The 20,552-nt window shown below is 33.0% G+C and overlaps 1 protein-coding gene across 2 annotated transcripts in view; it reads left to right on the top strand.

Annotated features, from left to right (window-relative positions):
• Positions 1 to 324: 324 nt before the first annotated feature.
• Positions 325 to 20,552, top strand: part of LOC123682624 — a 107,878-nt gene continuing 87,650 nt past the window's right edge. The window contains exons 1-7 of one of the 2 annotated variants that reach the window (XM_045621363.1): positions 325 to 442; positions 5,873 to 6,024; positions 6,773 to 6,922; positions 13,876 to 14,168; positions 17,029 to 17,239; positions 19,798 to 19,976; positions 20,338 to 20,485. In XM_045621363.1, coding sequence (XP_045477319.1) covers positions 414 to 442; positions 5,873 to 6,024; positions 6,773 to 6,922; positions 13,876 to 14,168; positions 17,029 to 17,239; positions 19,798 to 19,976; positions 20,338 to 20,485 — 1,162 coding nt within the window. In that variant the 5' untranslated portion in view covers positions 325 to 413. Of the gene's footprint in view, positions 443 to 5,872; positions 6,025 to 6,772; positions 6,923 to 10,836; positions 10,964 to 13,875; positions 14,169 to 17,028; positions 17,240 to 19,797; positions 19,977 to 20,337; positions 20,486 to 20,552 lie in introns of those variants that run through there. The other variant, XM_045621372.1, reaches the window with a different exon arrangement.

Raw genomic sequence — 20,552 nt, 5'->3', positions numbered from 1 at the left:
CAACCGAGAGTTGTGACCGGAAAAAAATAGGCAACCTAACGTTTGCACATTCTATGGGCTTCATTCTTTCGATTGGTATAAAATTTATCTAATAAGCAAACCGGTGAAATGTTCGAAAAAAAAATTTTTTTTAATTATTAATTAAACCTACTCTGGACTAAAATTTGTTAGGCAACCCATATGTGATATATTCATTGAAATGTTAAATTAAATATAAAATACGTTTTATCAAATAAGCATCTCGGTGAAGGTCCTTCTATATCGGGATCCTATAATATTAGATCCATGATGAATTCGCCTTCTAATCTACAGGAAATGTGTCATCCGAAAAAGAAAATCTCATATTTGATACGCATCTCTTGTGGAGATATGAGGAAAAAGCTTTTTTGATGATAACTTTAGTGTGATGTTGAATGTGCAAAAGAAATATGTATTTTTTAAAGTGAGTATCATTAAATAACTAATTTAAGATTCCTTATTATTGTCATTTTGTATTGCTTCTGCTTGTTCACGTCATAAATAGCACAAGATTAATATTATTTAGGAAACAGGTACCTAGATACATACTACATACTAAGTGGACTGAATTCAAGAAACGCTTGTATATTTCATTGACTGAAAGTGAAAATTTTATCCAACAATATAGGTATTATTCATTCTATAAAATTGTGCAAAAAATATTCATTTGGCGCGTTTGTACCTAAGAATCTGATAGATATCATTATGTAGTTCAAAATGTAAGTACATGATTTAAGAATTTTGAGTGGATAATGATTTTGATTGATTGGTTCGACTCATTGATAAGAGATTCAATGTAAAAACCAACTCTGTTCGTCCGTGCGGCCGACTGGACGGTAGCTCTCAAACGAAATGTGGTTCCGTTATCTCGGTTGAAATCATTTATGGGCAAAACCAGAAGACGGCTCCAAAGTCATATCCATTTAACATTTTGTTTCCTCAGTAATAGAAAAATATAAATGATCACGCAAAATTTCGCAAGAATTATTATTATTTCATTAAATCTCGATATCTCAGAACTCATTCGTAAGATAGCCATGACATTTTGTATGTTTATAGGTTCAAAGATAAAATGAGTTATCCAAATATAAGGTGTAACTAGTAAAAAGAAATCGATTATTTTTGCATGAAAAACAAGGCTTTAATTGCCCTAATTAGAATGATTCGATTTAGGTCGCTGTTTTTTTCGATAACTTGTTGCCATTTTGAAGGTAATTAAGCCTAGAGAGGTTCAATTTTTGACAAAAGGGACGAGGGCATCTATGAGCGTATAGAATTTTTCCATGAGCAGGAACAGATGCTAATCACTCGATGCCAGGTCCGGACTATGAGGTGGATGCATAAGAACCTCCCGAATAAGCTCCATGAGCTTCTGACGAGTCACTATCGATATGCGTATTCCTCTGCTATTGGCCAAAGCTGGCCGCTTTTGAGCGATTGCTTTGTAGGGAATCTATTGATTTCCTCGAAAATATTCCGTCCGAGAACGAAAATCTTAAAAACAGAAGAACTCGGTGTAAAAGCTTGGAATAATTAAAGCCACACCCCTTAGGGATCCGTAGAAAGGCGTTGTGAATGGCGAATAGAAAACTGCCTGAATGCCCATAAAACTCGGCATTTCAGGGAGAATAATTCAATAGAGTCCAGACCATTCTACAAGAAACTACGACTTCCACAGATGTTCCACACTTGCACCGACAACAAGAAGATTGAAGAATTTCACATCTGTTCCCGACCGGCGAAAAACTACCTGCGACCGAGCCACAACGACCCAAGCGTCCAGCGACCCTAAGAATCTAGACAAATACTCATCTTCTTCAAACTCTTTTAGTGGGTTGAAATAAATCGAATACGTATTTTTTATCCCGTTCTTTTATTTCCCTAAATTCCTTGGCAGTGAACTACTTGATAGTCACCGCATAAGGACTACAACCCACAGCTTCCTTCAGATGGTCCATTTGTTGGCAGAACAGTTCCGAGTTAAGAGTTGTGCCGTAGTGGAGCAGGTAATAGTAGATATTTGATAATTCCCTGACAATCTCACCAAACAAACAGCAAAATCTTCGTGGTCGTCAATCTTAGCTTGGATACAGTTTCCGCCACCTCCCCGCGTTTCGACCTCGATCGTTTTCGCTTGACGTTGTCGTAAGATAGCCACTTTCCATCAACAGTCACCAATCTCTTCAAAAATGGATCGATTTTGTTGCGATTCAATAGCGATTGGCGGATAGACACGTGGTTTTTTTCGTTAACTCTTGTGTTACACATACTTCGAGCTTCTTCTTCAGACCAGACCTTATGAAAATGAAAATCAAACGGATTTTTGTGCAATCTTTAGCTCTTGGGCAGTCGAAACAGTGCTCACTTATCGGTCGGACTGGACTATGTCCATGACTTTATCGACATTTTCGACAATTGGCCTTCCAGTGCGTTGTTCATCTTTGACATCGAAACTACCGGAACGGAATCGACGAAACCAAATTTGCGCGTGATTGGCTATTAAAGGTCAAACCATAAACACCATTTATATTTTCAGCTGGCTGGCTTGCATTCTTCCTTTTATCGAAGAGAAAATGTAGAATAAAGAGTATTTTCTCTTTGCTAGTGTCTATCTTTGACGCGCGCTCAAACTAAAATGAGTCAACTAATCACAAAACTATCATTGAAGTTTTTATAGTATGAAATCCCGTCTTTCTAACGTCATCTAGTGAAACCCGATTGGACACATACAATGAGAGATACAGATATCTAAAGCCATTATTGGCAAAAAAAAATTGAATTCTCTTTACCACACCTAATATTCAGCTATGTGGCTGCCACAAAAGTAAACTTAATCTAGTTTTCTGATAATCCTTTGAGCCATGAAATGATGATATGATACAATATAAGGGCATATATCGAGAGGGAAAAAATCGAACTTTTCGAGCATGCATTTTTTGTTTTTGAATACTTTTTGTTTCCTCAAAGAATTCTTACAAGAAATTATACAATGACGTTTGGATTTGAGGGATCGTTGCCCGAACAGATCACTGTATCATATCGTCATAAGGACAGTACTCTGTGGTTCGTAAACATATGAACAACCTAGAAACTCAATATTTTCAGGTATGATAAGATCCCAAATTTATATTCCGCTTATATCGTATGAACCGGCTTTATGTAAAAGTTGTTGGTGTATCCGGAACAAGTTTCGGTCACCAAGGACTCCGGATTTAACCCCGTTAATTTTTATTTTTGTCACAAAGAACAACATTTATCAACAGTAAAAACACAAGAGCTTTTTTTTTATCGAATAAATTTCTCTTTGCAACGAAACAGTTTTGCCAATCACTAAATTTGCTCGAAAAACTGACATGATAAAATCGCGACACCGAAGGTGGAGCGATTTTATCATGTCAGTTTTTCGAGCAAATTTAGTGATTGGCAAAACTTTGAGTTAAAGAGAAATTTATCTGATACAAGAAAAGCTTGAGTGTTTTTTGGCAAGATAATTTAACGACAGAATATATGGATGAACAACAACAATAATTATCTTTATTATTACAATAAAATTCGATTATTTGAAAGCACTATATGTTTAAAATTCAAAAATTTGACAGGCTAATTGACAGATTTACTTGATATTGAGGAAGAGAAGGTTTTATCCGATAAAAAAGGATGCACCTTTTTCATCAATGTCAAAGTGACAATAACATTCCCATTTCAACATTGGAGTAAATTTATCAATTAATTTATAAATTTTAAAATATTTGAATTTTAAAAAAAAATCGAACTGTTTGAAAATCGAAGACCTTGGTGGCCACAGAATATTTTGAATATTTTGATCATCTGAAGTTCACAGATTATCATTGATAAGCACTTGGGTTGATTTCCGTGTAAATCTGATACTTTTGATGATTTTTATAGTTTGATAAGAAATTTGTATATGATGTTATGTACATTGTTGTATTCCTCTTTGGAATAATGCACGATGTAGAAGAAAGAATAGCAGGATTGCTGTCACCAGGGCAGCTTTATTAAGGAAAGCTCCGTAAAACTTGATAAGAAGAAAAGGGTTTGCTGAGGGTAGATGCGATGATGGGTTGAGTTCACTTGTAGTTACACTTAACTTTCAGTTATTAGGGTTTTTTAGGAGATGCACTCGTTAAAGAATAATACGAAATATTAAGAATGATATTTATTAACGACGTAGATTATCTACTCGGCGGAAAGATAAGATATGAACTGATGGAAAGAAAGATCGGAACTGATCGGATGAAAAATATGAACTATACCGCTCGGATGAAAGAACTGAACTGTACGGGTGAAATATCTGAACTGATCTAATGGCGGTGTGCTGCTTCTTTTATATTGATATGATAAATGCTGCTGTCAGCAGAAAGTAATAATGAATAGGCCTATTGTTATAGGGGTTGCCAACAACATACTTTTCAAAAGGAAAATAAAATAAGCGATTTTATTTGTCACTGAAATTCGGATGATTTACATTTTGAAAAACACAAGTTAGTTCTATAACTTCAAAACTGATGTAATAAAAAACAAATGATTACACCAATGGATTCTACTGAAAAAAGTGCATGTGAATACTTTTAGTTTACCTTGATAGCACCAGTAATAAAAATGTTATGAGAACACTTCATTTCACGCCATGTTCCAATTTTTTTTTATAACTCGAAAACAGTTGAATTTATGAAGTTGTGGTTATATTCTTTCAAAAATCGTGCCTCAAAATTTGACATTCATTTTTTTTCTAGCTCAAAGGGATTCTGAGATCCCCTTACTAGAAAACGAATTTGGGATACCCAAGACTTCCTCGATAACTTCACGAATTCCATCTTTAAGGTCTTGTGGTGTATTATCAATGTGGACCTCTTGTTTCACGTAGTCCCGAAAAAAAGTCTTAAGGTATTGAACCACAAGATCTCAGTGGCCAATTGTGATCATCTCATCGAAAAATAACAGGGCCAGGAAACTTTTCTTGCAAAAATGAAATTTTTCTTTGTTGGAGGACACGTAGCTCCGTCTTGTCTAGAGTAAACATCGTCCAGATCGATATCCTCTAGTTCCATGAAAAATCATTAATCATAGCTCGGTAGATCAATTCATTGTCTAATTTCAAGATCTACACGACAATAAGTATTTTTGATAATATTGTTAATTTAACTAATAAACAATGTTACGCGTTACTTTATGAGCACACACAAAACTATTGTATTTTTGTCTTCCCTGTACCAATTAGAAAGAACATGTGATACATTTTTGGAATCAGCTCAGGTAGAGTAATCGGAAAATTGAGACGAATTAGGGGTGTTCCATTTGAAAAAAAATGACGGTGACGTAATTACTCGAAAGTAATTCATCCTGTATATTAAATTATTATTTTAAAATACGGTAAATTAAAATAAAAAATCGACATGTTTCAGGATTATTTCAAAAAATGGTCTGTTTAGCTAAAAATGAATTTGTTCCATACTTTACGTACACGTTGTATAGTCTAAGGTTTTCACCAACTCTACAGGTTACAGCAGCAATATTCTCAGTTGTTCTTGAACGATGCAAACGATCTTGATTCTTAATATGACTAACTTGTCCCAATCGATCAAATTTTCCCACCAGTTTAACTATTGCCGGCCAAGAAGGAGCTGCTTCATGACGAACCAAAAGTGCTTTAGTTTTGCGAACTGCGACTGCAAAATTTTCACCATTTTTGTGGTGAAATTGAACAATTTCATTACCGTATTGAAGCGTATACTTTTCAATTTTTAGTGATGGCTTAGTTTTTACTAGTCAAATGTCAAAAGATGACAGCTTTTATATAATATATATAATTTTTAATCGATGATATTTATTCCAGATGGTTGGCATCATTCCTCATCATTATATCATTCAAACCAGTAAAGAATAGTGACTTTATATCACTGATAAGTATCGAAAATGATAATTTCTGCATAACGAACAGTTCTTCTGCAATGATTTACAAAAGAAATAATAATCTTCAAGAAAGAGGTAGGTTTCAGAGAATAATAGTTATTTCAATATTTCATGAGATATAATAACTCAAAGAAATGAAATTTTTTGACTCTATGGCTTTCCTCATTGTACCATAATGTCAGTGCAAAATGTCAATTCATAAGGCTACTAATGAGAAGGCGAAACAATATGTTGTTCTTTTGAAATGAGAATCCATCAGTTCAAAATTTATTTATGTAAACCTATTCATGTTAACCTATTTATGTAAAACGATTCAAGTAAAAAATTAATCTTCAAAACAAATCAATTCAACTTTAACGTGAATAACCTGAAGCATAGTTCTTTTTTTTTTAATTCAGGTTTATATTTTGTATTACCCCCTGTAGCTCATAAATGCCTACATACATTGGTTCATACTGTCGATTAGTTTTCGAATAGCATCTTGAGGAAAATTTGTAAACCGTTGAGGCAAGTTCATTTCTCACTTAAAAATGAACTAGTGCACTTAAGGCCATGAACCAAAAAACAAAATGTTGAAAAAGAATGGTTTTTGATGAAAATTGGTAATTTGACAAAAATTGACCACGAAATTATTCCACAAGATGTTACAAAATTAGAGTTTTACCTACAACAAACTTCTGATATGACTGTATGGTGACCAATAAGCCAGCATTTAGCAAATATGCAAGTTGAAATTAATAATTTTATCTACAATTAACACGAATAAATGATCGTTTCAACAAAAAATAAACTTGAGTGAACAGAATTTTATTTTCAATTGCAGAGACTACCTTCCTTCCTATAATTGGATATTTTTGTAATTTTGAAAATAGCGAAAATGGAAATTGCATTAATTCTTTCAAAGTGCATCCTTGGAATTTGGTAAATTATTTGAACTATGAAAGCACATTTCTCTTGGACCTTCGCTGGGAACGTAAGTAGTTGATGATCTTTTCCTCCTTATCTACTTTATATATAACAGAATATGTCCCAAAGGTGTTGACACAAATTTCAATTGTATGAAAAATTTTAAAAATTCAAATTGTCGAGTCGGCTTTGACAAGAACAGTCATTGAATGAATTGTCATTTTAATGACAGCTCAGTTATCGCAACCTATTGCATCGTGAAGGATTATAAATTGGAGCTTAGAAAAAGTGTTGTCATTTCATTTAGGCAGATGCCTAAAGATCTTACAATAGCAGAATGTGAGGAAGGTTCACCATGCCTAAATCTTCCGAAAAGTGGAAGATTTAGACTTATTTTGTTCTGCATTACCACCAGGCTAGTGATAGTATGAGATGGTGAGGCACGTCAGAAAAAAAATATAGTATTGTTGTAATATACTCACATATATATTTTAAGTTTACGGACAATAGTTATTTATGCAACAAGTGCAAAAAGTGAATGTTGTATGCAACTCGTGCAAAAATTGTTTATTGCACTCGACGTGAAATTGTCCGACGAGGCCGTTAGGCCGAGTTGGACAACACGTCGAGTGTTGCATAAAACATTTTTCCTACGTTCATGCAAAAAGCAAAAAAATGATTTATTGAGGTGCGGCAGTTTGCTCTATGGAGGTAGACGGTTACAAATCGGATCAGTTTTGATTGAGGAATTGTTCCCGGGAAGGCATTGTTTGTTTATCTCTGGCTGCTAACATTAATACAGAATAATATAAAATATGTAACTGTTTAAAACGTATTGCCAATCTCACAGCATATCTGATAAATATGTAGTGGGTTTGAACGTTTATGTTTGTCATGATGACAGCACGTTGAAGTAGAATGACAGATGAGTGCAATAAAAACTTTATTGCACTAGTGCAATAAAGAACTTCTTTTTCCACTAAATATAATTCAATAAAGTTTTGCTTGTTGCATGAATGTAGAAAAAGTTACATTACGAATTAATTTTGAATGCAAGGTGTCTCTAGTTCGAGTGCCTATTAGACGTTTCTAGAGAACAGGGTTTATTTGAAATCTGAAAACTGAAATTACGATATTATTCGATATTCTCTTCAAGGTTGAAATATTTTTACGACCTACATACTTTGGGTTATACAGAGAATGAAAACAATTTCTCTGAAAAAAGTTTTCATTCTGAAAGATTGTTTCAACTGTTACGTTATTCCAAATAGTTTTAAAAAAATTAATTGAAAAAATTGAAAAAAATGCGTAGCCAGTATGTTGTTCATTAGAATTATTCGTAATATCCTAGACTTGAACCGTCTTGTAAATTTAAGAAGAATTTAGAAATGTGGAATTTTTTAATTCAAGAAATATGGCATCATTAGGCATTTCAAATATTGTGTAGAAAATTGTGAAAAAAATTCCACCATAATTTTTGTTTTTAAGGAAGAACATGTCGACTCATCAGTCAAAATATAACCTGATGAAGTCAGTGTCGGCGAAACATTTGTCGCAAACATTAAAAGTTCACTTTGTTTCATTATTTTATCTATAACGAATATCCATCGAATTCGGTACTTAGAATTCATAAAAAAAAAATTCATTTATAATGACGCAGTGGCGTATCCAAGGGGGGTATGGGGGATATATCCCCCAAGAAGGAATATGTATATATGTAACAATCTTATATATCACAATCTTATTATGAGTAAGCACACTTCTTTGGGAAACTTCTTGAAAAGAAGGAACCTTTGATTTTTTTTTCTTTATCCCCCTCAAGGCTTATGTCTGGGTACGCCACTGTAATAACGCATAGTGACCTAGCGATAAGGATTCGCGATCCCCTAGAGTTCACGTGGTACTGATATATCTACTAGCAGTGTAACATTTCAAAAGTATTATGAATTATTTTTTATAGAAATATTCAAATTCCGTGGCTGAATATTTCATATGAGATTTTCAAACTCGTTTTGAAATGAATTGGTATGTTTTATGTGGTAGCAAAATTAAGACAAACAAACATACTAAAATGTAAAGTGGAAAAATTCATTTTTTCTCAAAAAGTTTATTATTGAAGATATAATTGCGATCAGGGCCGGCGCGAGCAATTTTGGCGCCCCTGCTAAAAAAGTATCAATAACATGACCTCCTTCATTTCAGAAGTTTTTATTTTTGAATTTCTTTGAAATCACAATAATTGTACCTTTCTGGATTTAATTCTAGCCAAATCATCAATGATATCTTCAAAATCAATTTAGCTACTAATTACGAGTTCAATAGAGATTATTGTCAGCCCAGAAAGTCTCCTCTGGTGCATCGCAGAGCGCAAATAATATTTTATAATTTTTAATTTTAAAAAAGAACGTCCTCCGCCGCTAGCTACAGTTACCGGCATTATATAATTATAGTATCCGAAGAACAATAACAATGTCAGGATAATTTTCTTAAGTAATTGCACAAGTGCATCAAAATTACCGATATCTAATTTTGCATGACAGCGTGTTGTCATTAAAACTGCATGAGTTCATTTTCATTTTTGGAGAAAAATGAAAATGACCGAATGCAGTTTTTCAAAGAAAACACGCTGGAATGCAAAATTATCCGGTCATTTTGATGCACGAGTGTAATTTGGGGGAATATTTCCCGAATAAACTGTTACATCAATTGTCAAACTGGTGTAGAATGGAATTGCCATAGATTCTAACTGTGTAAAATGCATAGAAACTATGCATCTATGAACAGAACAATTATCGCAGTGCAGTTTCGCTTCCTACAATGCAATTATCGCTGTAATTTTCGATAATTGTTCTCCACATACATAGAATTTTTGACAGGAGGGAAATATTCGCTGTAATTTTCGATAATTGTTCTCCATATACATATAATTTTTAATAATGATAAAAGAGCTCAATAAAAACAACCGAACACAAATCAAAACATCGCAGGGGCTCACCGAACAAGGTCCAATACTAACAGGAATTCGCCAGGGAGACTGTCTGAGCCCATTCTTGTTTAATTTAATTATGGACCGGGTAATTAATGATGTGAAAAAAAGTCTGTGGTGGATACAGAATGGGGCTACGATCAATAAAGATATTATGCTATGCTGATGACGTAATCTTGATAGCGGATAACGAGGACGACTTACAGAGACTGCTATATAGGTTCCAAACAACAGCCGAAAAGCTTAATATGCAGATATCCTTGGAAAAAACTGAATCAATGGTCATAGCAAAAGAGCCAACAAGATGTAAATTAGGTGTGAACGACAAACCTATTCATCAATGTATGCAATGCACATACTTAGGAGTCGAGATCACAAGTTCCAAAAACTTACAGCAAGAAGTACGAACACAAGTAAATAAAGCCTCAAGAATCTCTGGCTACCTCAGGGACCTCATATGGAAGAACAAATATATATCTACCGACAGTAAAGTCCGCATATACAAAACAGTCGTAAGACCAATACTTACATATGCAGTGGAAACTCGAGCGGATACAGCAAAAACAAAGAACATGATGAGGGTAGCTGAGATGAAAACGTTGAGAACTATCAAAGGAGTGAGCTTAAGAGACCAAATAAGAAGTGACGCTATAAGGGAAGATCTGAACATTCAGGACGTAGTCCGATTCACGAGATCGAGACGACGTTATTGGAGAGACCACGTCGACAGGATGACGGAAGATCGATGGGCAAAATGGGCAAAGGATGGAAGACCAAATTCACGGAGACCCCCCGGCCGACCTCCGAAGAGATGGCACGAAAGCTGGACATCTGTTTCCCAGGAGGCTGAATAGTGGAAGAAACAAGACTAAGTCTTAAGAAAAGAGAAAGAAGAAGAAGAAGAAGATATAATTTTTGACAGGAGGGAAATATTCAGATAAATTACCCGCCTCTAAATAATTCAGCAACTGGATAATTGACATTTTGGATTCCAGCCTGCGGTTCAAAAGAAGCAATTCCGTGCTGAGATTTCTGGGCTCAATATCATTTCCTAATCGGTCGAAGAGTTCATTGCAATTTTGCATTATAAACTCTGAAGATTTTGTATAATGCCTTTACGTCGTAATATGAATCCAAATAATGAGCTATGTTCTTTCAATTGGAGGCAGCGTTAATTCAAAGAATTAACTTAAATGTCCAATAAATAATTGAAAAAATCAATCTTAGAAACGTTATTAATGTGAACTAAAACCTTATACTAAGTAACTATTAAACAAACGAATTTGAAGCATGAAATTTTCAAAGCTAAATTTTTGCTCTTACTTCTAGTATCGTCTTCGTTCTCATCATTCGCTGCGATTCCACCAAGAGCATCATACATTTCTCTCAATTGTTGACGTAGCGGCGCCATAGCTTCAATTCTACTTTTCCATCTAGTGATACTAATACCTTTAAGAGTTAGTGGAAAATTGTTTTTTTTTCAAAACCTCCACCGATTAGTTGAACTTGAAAAAAATACGAAAAGATCTTGACCAAAAAAAAAATTGGATACCAGCTGCATCGTTAATTAATGATTTCAGCGAATGACAAGAACAAAGTACTAAGAAAGCTTCCGGGTTTTCATCAAGAATAATAATAATACTTCACGTGACTGCTATTGGAGAAAAGTCAAATCGAATAAAACAAAATGTATGTCTATGTGTCTATTTACCTTATGTTATCTACACTGTAGGTATTTTGATTAATTCCTGGATTTCTTCGACGCCGATGAATAATGCGTAAGTAATATATATCTGACTTTCACATTCACAAGACACTGCTTACGATCGATGAAATTTTACCTACACACCACAAGATACAAAGGGCGGTAGGGCATGCAAAGCTTCGAAAACTAAATGAGATTAAAAACATGTATTCCGATGAAAACATTTGGCATTTTACGGAAACTAGTTCTGAATGCAAAATCGTAGGAATTTTCCAAATGTTGAAAATGTAAGCAACTTCCACATAATTCGAAAGCGAAGGTAGTGTTGTTTTTCGTCTTTGTGAAATACATTTCATCGCTCTTTCAATTAGGGTAATAGGAAATGCTGTTTATATTGGTTGGGTTGTCATGTGTTATTTATTATATAAATCAAATAATTTGACAACTATTGGTCTAATCCTTCGCAATAATATATCTGTATGATATATTTAGTTTGTTTTTGTCTTGGAATATATTCCAATTCTAAAAATGACAAATTTAATAATCAACCAAAAGTAAATTCAAAATGACTAAAACTGTACAAATTGAGTAAAGGGTTAATTGAACAACTAAATTAACATGAAGACAGACGTACGTTCCGAAATTTTTGTATTCAATAATACAATTTTTCTTCATCAGTGCCTTATAGTTCAACGAAATTATTGAATTTACAAGCTCAACACTTGTATAACCACTTCACCCAAATTGCAAGTAAGAAACTACAGACTCACTAAACGTACCGGTTGCTCTAGTAAAGATTTACAGAGCAAGCCATTACTGAAGGTAGTCACAGATTTCTTTCTTGTTATTCTTTTGAAATACATATACAAATCGACATTTACAATTGAATAACAATTTCAGAAATTTTAAATTTATCAATTGGTTGATACTGACTCTCTAATCAATAAATGATTACTTCTAATTATAAAAGTTCAATGAGTCTTCTTGATAAAGGTTATTTAATATATAAATCAAATAATTTGACAACTTTTTGTCTGATCCTTCACAATAATATATCTGTATGATATATTTAGTTTATTTTTGTCTTGGAATATATTATTCCAATTCTAAAAATGACAAATTTAATAATCAACCAAAAGTAAATTCAAAATGACTAAAACTGTACAAATTGAGTAAACGGCTAACAAATTGAACCACTAAATTAACATAAAGACAGACGTACGTTTCGGAATTTTTGTATTTAATAATACAATTTTTCTTCATCAGTGCCTTATAGTTCAACGAAATTATTGAATTTACAAACTCACCACGTGTATATCCACTTCAACAAAATTGCAAGTAAGAAACTACAAACTAACTAAACGTACCGGATGCTCTAGTAAGGTTTCACAGAGCAAGCCATTACTGAAGGTAGTCACAGATTTCTTTCTTGTTATTCTTTTGTAATACATATACAAATCGACATTTACAATTGAATAACAATTTCAGAAATTTTAAATTTATCAATTGGTTGATACTGACTCTCTAATCAATAAATGATTACTTCTAATTATAAAAGTTTAAAGAGCCTTCTTGATAAAGGATATTTAATATATAAATCAAATAATTTTACAACTTTTTGTCTAATCCTTCACAATAATATATCTGTATGATATATTTAGTTTATTTTTGTCTTGGAATATATTCCAATTCTAAAAATGACAATTTCAATAATCAACCAAAAGTAAATTCAAAATGACTAAAACTGTACAAATTGAGTAAACGGTTAACCAATTGAACAACTGAATTAACATAAAGACAGAGGTACGTTTCGGAATTTTTGTATTTAATAATACAATTTTTCTTCATCAGTGCCTTATAGTTCAACGAAATTATTGAATTTACAAACTCACCACGTGTATATCCAGTTCACCAAAATTGCAAGTAAGAAACTACGAACTAACTAAATGTACCGGTTGCTCTAGTAAGGATTCACAGATGTTATTTATTGTTATTGTTATTTATTGAACAGGCGGCTTAGAAAAGACGGTTTGGACATTTTTGTTGCAGGGAATATTGATAAACGCGGCGGAGCGGGCCAACCTCATGTTGCTTTTAAGAATCAAGGCCATATTTTTTTTTAGAAATATGAAAAGGCGGCCACAAACTGGGCTAATTTGCCGCCCTCGAATGGAGGCGCCTGATACAGTCGCTTCACTGTTTCCCCCCTAATGCCGGCCCTGATTGCGATACAACATTGACGTTGATTCTCAATCCATTACTATTGAGCAAAATCAATATGGGAATATGCATCATAAAGCATCTTTGTAAAATATCCCTTTTTTCTCAGGTTTGCCAGTACAAAAACTTCCTTTCAAAGACGATAATAATTTATCATTTCTCACTCTAGTAAAGTTGGGAGGATTGAGGGATTTCAAGGTGCCGATTTCTTTAAAAGGCGAAGAAATCCATCTACTTTTGTGTGATAAAGAAAAAGTTGAGGAAGCAAATTGCTATTGGTTCATACTCCAAGGCTGGTCCCGAAGGTATACAGCAATGAGAAAATGTAAAGTTGGCGGGATCCTCCCATGGAATCTTTATCCTAAACGTGATGATTGTGTCAAGAGGAAGGTGGAAAAAGTGGTGAGTTATTCAGTGAAATTATACAAAACAGTATTGCAAATGAAAATATTCAATATTCGAAGGAAATCTTAGCCATCTTGATCAGAAGTATTAAAAAAATCCAGAACTTGGAGAGGACTTTTGAGCGATCGTCATTCATGCGTCTATTGCGGCCTCGGAGGCCATAGAGATGTATATACATGGTGTTTCATTATAAACTGGACACTGGGAGCATCATTTATGACATATATAGTCTATGAGCCAGTGGACGGCAGAACACACATATTTTAGGAAAGCCTATAATTTCCTCAGTGAGTCTGTTGTACCTACCCACCATGATAAGGGGGCCAGCGGTTGCGATAGCTATTCTTCTATTCCATTATTTTTAAAGGAATAAAATTCAGGGTGATTCACCGGGATGGCCTATTAGACGTTTATGGAAAACTGATCATAATTTTGAGATGAAAATTTGGATATTGGGGTTTTAGACAATGATCTTCCTCCCTAAAATATTTTCAGATTTCAAAACTTCCGAATATACCGGAAACAGACTACTACTTCCTCAAATGGCACACCTAGTATATTATTGCACCAATAGTTAGCTTTTTTGAAGACAATTTCGGCAATATGTCATACCTTGGGTAAAAACTCGTCGGTTCATGAGTTATTGGGATTCTTATAAAAAAAATGGTGGCGATGAGGAATCACATTTTTTGGAATATTCCAGCAGAAAAAGCTTTTTTCGAAAAAAATTTTTTTTCGATTCTGCAAATACGTAGTATTATAAGACTGTTTGCGGCTTGGACAAAAATGTACAGGGTGTTTATAAGAAGATCATGAACTTGGACAACTCAAATCCATCAATACTCAAGATTTTCAAATTGGAACCTATATATTTTATTATTTCAGTCAATTCGACGTACAAAAATAGTGGGGGTTACTTAATCACACCCTATACCTAAAATGAATACTTTAAGAGTTATCGAGGAAAAATTTTTAATGAGGAAAAACCGCTATTTATAACTGTGTGGAGTAGTCTGTGACTTCCGAAAAACACAAAAAGAAACTAGAAATCGATGTTTCCATAACAAAATTTTAGATATCAAGAATTGTAATGAATTATTCGTAATAGAAAATTGTATTGGTTAATTGGTTTATGGATTTCTTAACAATCCCTACGAAAAAATAAATTAAAATTCATTAAATCATCGAATTTTAGTTTTTTTCTGTGTTTTCCGGTCACAGACAGTTATTCACACATTATAAATAGCGGTTTTTTTACTCATTTGAAGTTCTTCCTCGAAAACTATTAAAGTATTCATTTTATGTGAAGGGTTTGTTTGAGTAACCCCCACTATTTTTGTACATAGAATCGACTGAAATAATAAAAAATATAGGCTCTAATTTGAAAATCTTGAGTTTTGATGAATTTGAGTTGTCCAAGTTCATGATCTTCTTGTAAACACCCTGTACATTTTTGGTCCAAGCCGCAAGCAGTCTTATAATACTTTTTTAGAATCGAAAAAAAAATTGTTTTCGTAAAAAGGTTTTTCTGCTGAAATATTCGAAGAAATGTGAGTCCTCATCGCCACCATTTTTGTTATAAGAATCCCAATTACTCATGAATCGTTGAGTTTTTATCCAAGGTATGGCATATTGCCGAAATTGCCATCAAAAGAGCTATCTAATGATGCAATAATATAATGGATGTGCCATTTGAAATAAGGAAGTAGTAGTCTGTTTCGGGTATAACCGGAAGTTGTAGAGATCTAAAAATATTTAAGAGAGAAAGATATTGTCTCAAATCCCAATATCCAAATTTTCAGCTGAACATTATGATTAGTTTTCCATAAACGTCTAATAGGCCATCCCGGTGAATCACCCTGTATATGAATATCATACTTTTTGAAAAAAAAATTCTTTTCTTAATTTTGAAAATTTCTGCCACCACTTCACCACCGCGATAATCTTCTGCCGTTTCGTTTTCGCTATAAGAGTGTATTTTGACATATTAATTCGGAAGCTTTTCAAAAATACTTTTTTAGATCGTAAATTTTCACACCTGTAGCTCCTTATAGTGGCTAGGGCTAGGGCCACCGCAACCGCGCTTAGGTACAACAGACTCAACAGAAAATTTTAGGCTTTCCTAAAATATGTGTGGTCTGCCGTCCACAAAAGAGTATTTCTGAGTGCTCAATTCAAAAAAGATGAATGATTCTTAATGGCGGAAAACCTGCAATGTTCGTGATTTTTTTTTGGTTTTCTCAATTCTCAATTTTTTAAGATTTTCTATGAAACATTTTTCCATAAATCAACATTTTTTTTTACTGACTTCGTCAGTTCGAGAGATTAATTCATTGTCCGGGGTTGGCTTGAGTGTAATTAGTCTTTATATCGAATATAATAATAATAATAATAACAGTACTTTATTGCATATGCAATTGGCCATCGACCAAGGGTCCTTCAGCCTTCGAATATATATTTGGTGAATGTTTGAATAATTGAAAAAGAGTGTAGGAGAAGTGTCAGTATTAATTGTTGAATTCAACGAAAGAAACTTTAGGTAGATCCGTGATTCACTCGATATGCATTGCGAGCAGCCAAATTTTCAGTGACTGCCTCAATGTTTCAGCCAGTTCTTTTGTCATTTGCTATTCACGAAAAATGTAACCATAGAGCTTCATCATTTGTTTGCTTGTTTTTTAAATATACTTACATAGGTAGATCAAAAATTGTATTAATGTGAATATTTCCCTCCTGTCAAAAATTCTATGTATCTGCAGAACAATTATCGAAAATTACAGCGATAATTACACTCCAAGAATTTTCAGAATTGAAATTCGATATTTTGTCTGTAAATATAATTGTTTATGTTTTTCAGCATTCGAAGAAATTCCCTCTTTATTCAAGTAAGGAGAAATGGAGTCATATAATGATAGAGAAAAAAGCAAATACAATATCTTTAAAACTTTACAATGAAAGGAAAGAAGAGGACATCATCGACTATACCGAGAAAGATGCGAAAATGTTTGAATTGAATTATATTTTAGGACATAGAAAGGATGAGGAAGTACTTTGCAAAGTACATGAGAGTAAGTTTATATCTTCTTTTTTAATTGGATAAGAATATGTTTTCGCAACGATGTTCGCAAGTTCGAATATAAATCGAACAACAACAAAATCGAATATACACAGGGTTTCCCAAAAAGACCATGTCAAACAAAAACGGAATGTAGATCAGAATGTGCTCTACCTGATGAGAAAAAATCGTTTCATCGAAAAGTCTCGCAGTTTTCGAGATATTTGATGTTTTATGAAAATGTTGAATTTTTTCACTTCAAATACTTCCTCTCATGTCATATTTCATCATTTTCTTATTGATGTGACACTACACGAAAAAACTGCTAAAAATCAAGTAGCTTGATATGATTCAAGTACTTGATAAATAAATACTTGACATGACTTGAGATGAAAAACTACTACTTGACTTGAGCTTGACTCGAAATCAAGTCAAGCTCAAGCCAAGTAGCTTGAAAATCAAGTCAAGCTGTGAATCCCTAAGCCCACTATCCACACCATTTCAATGATAATTCTATAGTTGTTTTTGAAGTGGTTGATATTTGCTTCAAATTATATATTTTACCTAGATTTTTGTAGGGAATCCTTAATGGTTTGGTCTTATTTTCACAAGCTCCAAACCTCTTTAACATTTTCTAGTTTGTATATTTTATGAGAAAAAATAAAGTGTACTGAATATAAACATAATATTATGTATTGTTATATATTATACATATAAAAAAAAATATGAGTTGAATTTTTGTTGTTCTTTGTTTTTATGAGGGTTTATTTTATACGATGTATGGTTTAAATTATTTAATGAATATCTTTAAACTATGTCTTGTTATGTTTCCACAAATCCAAAAATAAAGTTTGAATTTTCATTGAATCAATGAAACTATCTACTATACTATCATAATTCCGTTTTGCAAGAAGTCTAGGAAATCGCCGTCAAAGATTCCTACTACTTTTATTTTGGATAAAATTATAAACCAATAATTTTATGAAAAATAAAGGAGTATGAACCTTTGATGACGATTTTCTCATCTCCTTGCAAAACCGATTAGTATTGATTCAATGAATACGTACGTCTAATTAAAGTACAAAATTAGTTAATCCAATGAACTAATTTCATTCGGACAACGAAACTCATTCATTGGGCCAACGAACTCGTTCATTCCAATAATAAATATCGTACATTGATTCAACGAATTCTTACGTTGAATTAACGTACAACGTTCGTTAATCAAACGAACAAATTTCATTGCGACAACGAAACTGATTCATTCGGTCGACGAATTATCATACGTTGCCGTGATGTATCATAGTAGTAATATTTACGCACATTCCGTACATACTCCCAATGTACGATAATTCGTTAGGCCAATGGACGAGTCCACTGGCTGTGATAAACTGTTTTCGTCACTTTTTCCACAAAATCTTTCAGTTTGCACAACCTATTGAAAATAATCAATTAATCCATCAATGAAATGTTATTTAGGTGCCAATTCATTCACCGAGTTGATAATATCGGAGATTTTATTTACTACTTGTGATGAGCTGTCAAAAAAGAAATTAACCTTTTTTTTTATCTCGCATTCTCGTTCACATGGTTCAGTTGGAAATTAAGAAATGCGCAACAGATGTGTATTGTTTCTTACCATTTTTCCTTCTTTTTGTTCAGTTTTTTTTTCACTTACACTCTCGAACAGTAATATGATGTGATGCGATTCGATGGTTTAAACTCAAGTTATCTATGGAAACGTTCACTTTCATTGTTCTGATATTTATAAAGTGACTCTACATTCTTTACAAGAGACTTATTGATATTGAAGCTCCTGTGCGCATATCATTGCAATTAATGAATAATTTTACTTTATCATTAATTTAAGGAGTAACTATCATTTTTCAATGAAATTGATCAATAAGTTACAGAAAAATGTGCAAAATGGAAGGTTTTTTGGAAAAAGCGGCAAAATTAGATTTTCATAGAAATGTTCCATTATCGATAAACATTTGAATATCTTTTTTTCTGAAGAAGGTTATACCTGTATTTTACTTTTTCGAAATCCTCACAGAATAGTCAACTCTTCAACTTGATATACAGAAAAGGTCCAGTGCTTTTTTTTACACCACCCCAGATCTAATTCGGTACAAAAAAACACTTTCTCCTAAACGTGAACATTTTTTTCAGAATCCCTGTATAATATCCCTGTATGCTATTTTTTAACGCATAAATTGAAGCAATCGTCTAACAATATTCACGGAAAAAACTGATTCGAAAAGTATTTAATTTTACCAATGGCATGAGAGAAAGTATTCAAAGTGAAAATATTCAACATTTTCATAAAACATCAAATATCTCGAAAACTGTGAGACTTTCATATAATAAACGAGCACATTTTGATCTACAATCCGTTTTCGTTTAACGTGGTCTTTTTGGGACACCGTATATATAATATTTTGATGAAGGTACATTTAGTTGAAATCATATATGGAATGTCTATTAACCAAAGTAATTTTGGCCGAAAAAAACATGCATGATGGACATTCAATGTTTCTTGAAAGATTTAATAATTTTCTCTGATTTCAGATAATTACATGCGAAGCACTACGGTTTCTGAATTCACTCTGAACCGTGCATTCTTCACTGGAAGTGAATCTTGTATTTCTTTTATCTTGAATACATGTTCATACTGTTCAACTACAGTAATATTTCTGAATGAAGGAAAAACAGAAGTGATTTTGGAGAAGAATTTTCCACCGACTAATGTAAGTTGAGGAGATATTTTTCATAAAAACCAAATGAAAGGACTGTTTTTCAATATTTTGCTTCATATATTAAAACTAAAAGTATAACATTAAAAACTACATCGATATCAACATAAATTTTCCAAAAGTTTATTTCTTTTAGTTCCGATAGTTCTCGAGATATTCATTGTTCATAAATAATTATTAAATTTAAATATATGTATTTGCAACTACTGTTTCTCAATTATTTATGTCTATAATGTCTCTTTTAAAATAATGTTGGTTGCTCAAGCCTATAACAATTTTAAATATAGGTACCTAATGATGTTTTCATTTACTATCATTGTTTTATGAACAAGCTTCATTGATAGTTGATTTTTAGGGCATTTGGGAACACCACAAATCGGTTACGAATATTTCCAGCAGTATTTTTTTTTGGGTTAAATTGAAAACTATGTTAACTGAAGGTTCATCTTCAACAGGATCTGAATTCTGGTCATTCGATGATTTCCGAGTATGCCATAATGAAGGTAAGTTCATTGTATTTCGATATTGAATAATCCTCCAAGCCTTTTTAGTTTATGAATGAAATTTTTT

The sequence above is a fragment of the Harmonia axyridis genome, chromosome 1 (genome assembly GCF_914767665.1).
Source record: "Harmonia axyridis chromosome 1, icHarAxyr1.1, whole genome shotgun sequence".
Classification (NCBI taxonomy): domain Eukaryota; kingdom Metazoa; phylum Arthropoda; class Insecta; order Coleoptera; family Coccinellidae; genus Harmonia; species Harmonia axyridis.
This window is presented reverse-complemented; position numbering and strand designations above follow the sequence as displayed.